Raw genomic sequence first — 6000 nt, 5'->3', positions numbered from 1 at the left:
ATCTCACATATTCGCTAGTCATGTCATAGAATCTTGAGTTACGTTAAACAGGGCCTTTAACTTATGAGCAATAACCAAAACTTAAATTTTTACACTTAATTATGGAGTCCTTTTATTTTAGACTTTTTTAACATTATCTTTTAAAATACAAACAACTCAAAAATAAAAAATGTTTTGCACTTTTGCCCCTGTTCCATTCAAATTTTTTTTTCATTGCTTAGGAGCGGCAAAAGGTTCAAGAGAGCAAACGCCTAAACCCCGATGGCGCCGGCAAGTCCAGCAGTGATGGCATCCCGGCCGGACCCCGGCGAGCTCCAAGCCTTCCTCCGCGGCCTCCGCACCCACCACGCCGTCCTCTGCGCCCACGCCTTCCTCCTCCGCCGCGGCCTCCTCCTCGGCCACCGCACCACCGCCGGCATCCTCCTCTCCGCCGCCACCTCCACCGCCACCTCCGCCTCGCGACCTGCCCACGCCCACGCCCACGCCCACTCCCACCTCCTCCGCCTCCTCCTCCACCACCTCCCTCCACCCCTCCCGCTCTTCTCCCTCGACAACGCCCTCCGCGCCCTCGCCCCGCGCCTCCCCTTCTCCGCCCTTCTCTCCCTCTTCGCCGCCCTCCTCCGCTCCCACCACCCCGCCTTCCCTGCCCGCTTCTCCTTCCCCACGCTCCTCTCCAAAGCCTCCTCCTCCTCCTCCCCGCGTCTCCATCTTCCTTCCGCGCTCGCCCTCCACGCGCAGCTGCTCCGCCGCGGCCTCCTCTTCTCGCCCCCGCTCCACGCCGCCAACGCCCTCCTCCATTTCTACGCCGCCGCCACCCTCCTCCCCTGCGCCCGCAACCTGTTCGACGAAATGCCCTTCAGGGACGTCGCCTCCTACAACACCATGATGACTGCCTACGCTGGCGCCGTCGACGGCATTGACGCCGCACGACACCTGTTCGACGGAATGCTTCTGAGGAATGTGGTGTCATGGAACATCATGATCAACGGGTATGTGAAGGTGAAGCGCCCCGAGCAAGCTCTGGAGGTGGTGCGGTGGATGGCGGAGATTGGGGTCAGGGGCACAGCTGTCGCAATGGTTGGGGCAGCCACTGCGTGCGCAAGGCTGGGCAGGTTGGGGGCTGGGAAGGAGGTACATTGTGCTTTCCTGCGCCGTTTTGAGGAGCGTAACCTGCTGTTCTCGACTGCATTGGTCGATATGTATGGAAAGTGTCGGAATGCGGATGCTGCGAGGAAGGTGTTTGATCGGCTGAGCTTTAGGAATGTTGTTTGCTGGAACGCAATGATCATCGGCCATTGTGTGTATGGAGAACCTGGTGATGGGATTCGATTGTTTCATGACATGATTGGACAAGGTGGGTTCTGATTTCTGAGATTGGTCAAGATAGCAATATCCTGCTACTTATTTTGTTCCATGTTATTTCTAGTTCCTTATTGATCTTACACCTACCTTTTCAAGGAATGATCTAGACGATCAACATGGGCTGCTACCAGACGAAGTCACTTTCATTGGTGTCCTCTGCGCGTGTACCCGTCTAGCTCTCTTGGATGACGGGAAGGCATATTTTGAGCAGATGAGCACCATGTACAACATCAAGCCAACATTTGCACATTATTGGTGCATGGCCAATCTGTATGCAAGTGTTGGGCTTCTGGAAGAAGCTGAGGGTCTCTTAACGAGTATGCCAGAGGAGTTGAAGGCACATGCATTGGGTGGTTTGCTTGGGTTGTGCCGGTTCCGAGGGGAGTGGGAACTGGGGGAGCGGATAGTCCTGAGGTTGATTGAGTTGGAACCAAACAATAGTGTTCACTATGCCCTGCTGTGCAATGTGTATGCTTCTGCGGGGAGATGGGAAGATGTTCATAGGGTGAAGGCTATCATAAAGGAAAGAGACGAGAAGCTCAGTCCTGGACATCGCCTGGTGAACTTAAACGAGATTCTTCATCAATTTAGGGAGAGGCAACCTGAGAATCAAGAAATATATGGAATCTTGGATGGCTTGGTGTCAAGACTGAAGTTAACAAGCAGAGTAAATGGGCAAATTGAATCTGGAGTTAAATAGCTCAGTGTACACTCACAGATTGATTTGAAGCTGTACAGAATTTTTTGGGGGCAACTAGCCGATTTCAAGTGGCTTATGGTTTTGATTTTTTGAGGGGTGTTCAGGAGGCTATGTAGATAACCCACATGTCTGACAGGGTTTCAAGAAGTGGATACTCGAGTGTGCTCACTATCAGTCCAAAGCAACTGAAGAGTCGGTTGGATCAGAAATGTTTTCAGGCTTTGAGCTGATATGTGCACATCACATACATACATATGCACCAAACAGCAAGTCTCTGAATATACACTTGCTTAGTGCCAGTGGAAGACAATTATATGAATAGAGAGAATTCTCATTCACTTTATAAATGCTCTCGATAACTAGCGCCTGCGTTCATCTGGTTTGGGCTTTGTCTTTTGTGGCATAGAAGAAAGGGATATATGTTATATTAAGTTAAATGTGATATCAATATCTGATAAAGTAAATTATAAGTATTTGTAATTTGTAGAATGGATTTCTTGCGGATGACAAGACATAAAATTTCTGACATACTAGTAAAGTAAAGATACATGAATCATTTCTATTGAACAAATGGAATTGATTATAGTTTATAGAGATACTACTAGTAAATAAAACATGATTTTTTTTCTATTAGTATGCTGATGAACAAGTAGAAGAGACGTGAAATTATTGACTCATAGGTTGAGATGAGATTTCAATTTTTACTACTACTCCCTCCGTTTCACAATGTAAGTCATTCTAGTATTTCCCACATTCATATTGATGTTAATGTAGTAGTTAAGACTGAAGAGAGATGGCCCATACATATACTCCTACTTTTAAGTAGAACTAAAGAGAAAAAAAAAGGAAGGAAAAAAAAAAGAGAAGAAGCTCGTCGTCAATCGTCATCGCTGGTCACAAGTCCTCTCTTCCTTGTACTCTCAAGTCCTCTCTTCCTCCCCCGCCCTCCGATCCCCAAGTGCCCTTGTGCTACCCCGCGCCGCGCGCCGTCACAGTCGACGCTTCCGCCGCCGCCGCCGTCGTCGTCGGCGGTGAGTTCCTACCACTTCCCTCCCTCCTACCTCTCCCGCAGGCCAGTCAGTTGGATTTCCCCCCCCCCCCCTTTTTGGGTGCATAATTATATAATATAATAGTCAAGAATCAAGATGGAATCCGTAAGAACCCTAGTTTGTTTGCTTACACATTCCCAATCGGTTTCAGCTTAATCCAACCGAACTAGAGGTAGATTACGATGAACCTGAAATCAGAAAGACCACCGTTCTGTTCTGTCTATCTATCTCTACATTGGATTGGATGGAGCCCCTGCCTCTTCCTGCCAAATACTTGCTGGTTTTGGTTTCTTTTTCTCTGCACTGCATGCAAGTATAATCTCGTCTCGTTGATCTTCCCTTCATCCACGCAGGCAGGCAGCTCATGGAGGTTGCTACTCCCAATAATAACGCTGTAAGCCCTCCTTGATCCTCTGTTACTTAATTTATTCATCCTTGTACATAGTTTCTTTTTCTTAATAAACTAGCTAGGACCTGGTTAGGTATTGAGATAGCATTGGCTTCTCTTTTTGCCTGCCTGCAGCACCAGGTCATTGATGAACTAGTATCCAATGATGATGATGACGATAGGCTCAGCGCCCTCCCAAATGAAATTTCGATCTACATCCTCCAACGCCTGCCGCTGCGCACTTCAGCACAGACCACCATCCTCGCAAGGCGATGGACCCATCTTTTCCCATCCATGACACATCTCAAAATAGATATCAATGAATTTGTACCACGCATCCTCACTAGGCACAATGTGGCTCGAAGCATGGCCATGTCGTGGTACACCCAAGCACTAAGGACATTGCTAGCTCCTACAATTGACCCTGATCGGACCATAAGGACCATGCATCTACGCTTCTACCCCACAGACTCATACCTGCTCTCCATTGCCCGCATGGTCGACGATGCGGTTCAGAGTGCCAGTGCCAGCAAGATTGAGGTCCTTGACTTTGCCATTCTGAATGAGGTGTCCGAGGTGCACTGCACCGAGAAACAGATGTCACGATACGGGCGACGCTTCATGTCCTTCTTTCAGGCTTGCCCCAATGGATTCAGGTGCCTAACAAGCCTCTCTCTATGGGCCCTCAGGTTTCGGGATTCAGATATCCCAAGCCTACTAGGCTCCTGCCACCAGCTGCAGCACCTCCTTCTACGGGCTTTGCGATAGCGGTCGCAACTCTGTGCTCAAGATTGACGCATCACCATGCTCACAGCTCAGGACATTGAGGATGATCTTCTGCAGTTACATCAAGGTTGAACTCGTCCACGTTCCAAAGCTTGAATCAGTGGATTGTGATACATGGGTGGGTGTCAACCCTCCTGTTTATTTTGGTTGCGTCCCACTGCTTGACAAGATACGCTTCTCTTCCACCTGCCTTAAGATGCAGCAACCATTCGTTCTGAGCAGCTGGCTGTCCACTGTGCCAACTCTAACTAGTTTGCATCTGGACTAACAATATGAGATGGTAATGCACCTCCATCTGTTTTATTCCTGCATGCATATTCATGGCTTCCATGTATATGTTTTGATGTTGGTGATTTCTTGTTTATTTTGCTGCCTGCAGGTTTGGATCATGCCAGAAGAGCCGAAGAAACTATTCCCCATATTTCGCAATCTTAAGGATGTATATCTTTACAACATTAGTAATGACAGTGGCCTCGACTGGACACTGTTTGTCCTTGAAGGCGCACCCTCCCTCAAGAGTTTTCATGTTAAGGTAAACCATGCATGATAATATATATGCTCCTGCCCAACATACACTTATTATATGCATGTGCCTTCTGTACCTGTACGTGCAAAATAAATATGTGCAATAGTTTAACTTTGGCCAATACTAATTATGTATTCCTTGTAGATATCTCACCACATATGTGGGGGGGATGGTTTTGAGCACAATGCTGGCAGTAGTAATGTTGTGTGGGAAGCATCATCTGACATCATCAAGCATAAAAACTTGAGGTTGTTGGATATAATAGGCTTTGAGACAGAAGAGAATCTGATCAAGTACATAAGGCTCGCCATTCAGCGAGCTATCGCTTTACAGAGAATTCACTTGCATGAGAAGGAACCATGTGAAGACTGCGATGATATTTATCTCAATACGCCATCTCTGTCCAGAACTAGATTCCCTAACAATGAGCAAGAGAAGGATCTACTAAGAGAGCAACTCCTGCAGGGATTCTCATCGTCTATAGAAATAATAATAGGTTGTTACTAGTAATTGTTAGATTTTCTTTTCATGCCAGTAATTGTTCTAAACATGAAAATTTTGAATTTTGATATTCTTATATCATGGGGTTCAGAATGCAAAGTTTCCTGTAATTTCAAAATTCTTTACATTATTGATTCTAAAATCCCAAAATTTGAAATGCCAAGCAGGGGAAGACTGATTTTTTTCGGGCACTCAGTGCCACACAGGAGTCATCTGAAGGTGATGGCGTAGAAGATTTGAAGTTAGCTTGGTGGTGACATGGAAGGTTTCTCTTTACGTAGAATTGACTACTACCTTTACCAACGGTATATAAGAATTTCTCTCTTAACTTACAGCGCACAAGAACTTTATTTGGGTCATATGGTACATTTCTTTGTTAAATCCGGACATGTACTATGGCGTTGTTCTGATATTATGAGGTGATTGTCTTGTATTTCCCCCTTATTTTGTGTATCGCTGTAACCAATTGTCCATGTTGCCGTATCATTTGCAAGCAGTGTCCTGAAATGTTTGCTCCTGGCTGATCTCATCTCAAATTCTCACTTGTATCCTGACCAGCATTCCAAATAAATCAAGGAATAATCTTGAGAAGAAAAATGGCATGGAGAAAAAAGTATTCTCTAGAGTAGAGAGATTATAGCTAACAACTGGAGTGAGAGAGCTTTGGCGTTGTTGGTGTAGGCTTGCA

General features: G+C 46.5%; 2 protein-coding genes across 2 annotated transcripts; both read left to right on the top strand.

Annotated features, from left to right (window-relative positions):
* Positions 1-237: 237 nt before the first annotated feature.
* LOC4337569 (pentatricopeptide repeat-containing protein At3g51320) lies at positions 238-2631 on the top strand. Its single transcript, XM_015782956.3, has 2 exons — positions 238-1354; positions 1470-2631. Exons 1-2 carry the CDS (start codon positions 262-264, stop codon positions 2060-2062), a joined length of 1686 nt encoding a protein of 561 aa, XP_015638442.1. The 5' UTR covers positions 238-261; the 3' UTR covers positions 2063-2631.
* A 345-nt stretch (positions 2632-2976) lies between these two features.
* LOC9268188 (uncharacterized) lies at positions 2977-5836 on the top strand. Its single transcript, XM_066311061.1, is given in 7 exon segments — positions 2977-3093; positions 3465-3505; positions 3635-4258; positions 4260-4565; positions 4665-4817; positions 4956-5307; positions 5480-5836. Coding segments are annotated over 6 exon segments (1476 nt in total). The 5' UTR covers positions 2977-3093; positions 3465-3475; the 3' UTR covers positions 5491-5836.
* Positions 5837-6000: the final 164 nt, after the last annotated feature.

This window comes from Oryza sativa, chromosome 5, assembly GCF_034140825.1.
Source record: "Oryza sativa Japonica Group chromosome 5, ASM3414082v1".
Taxonomy (NCBI): Eukaryota; Viridiplantae; Streptophyta; class Magnoliopsida; order Poales; family Poaceae; genus Oryza; species Oryza sativa.
The sequence above is the reverse complement of the archived record's forward strand: the minus strand, read 5'-3'. Positions and strand labels throughout refer to the sequence as shown.

Coding starts and splice junctions, on each gene's coding strand:
- LOC4337569 (XM_015782956.3), top strand. CDS start 262: ATGGCGCCGGCAAGTCCAGCAGTGATGGCATCCCGGCCGGACCCCGGC. Junction 1,355..1,469: donor TCATGACATGATTGGACAAG/GTGGGTTCTGAT, acceptor GGAATGATCTAG/ACGATCAACATGGGCTGCTA.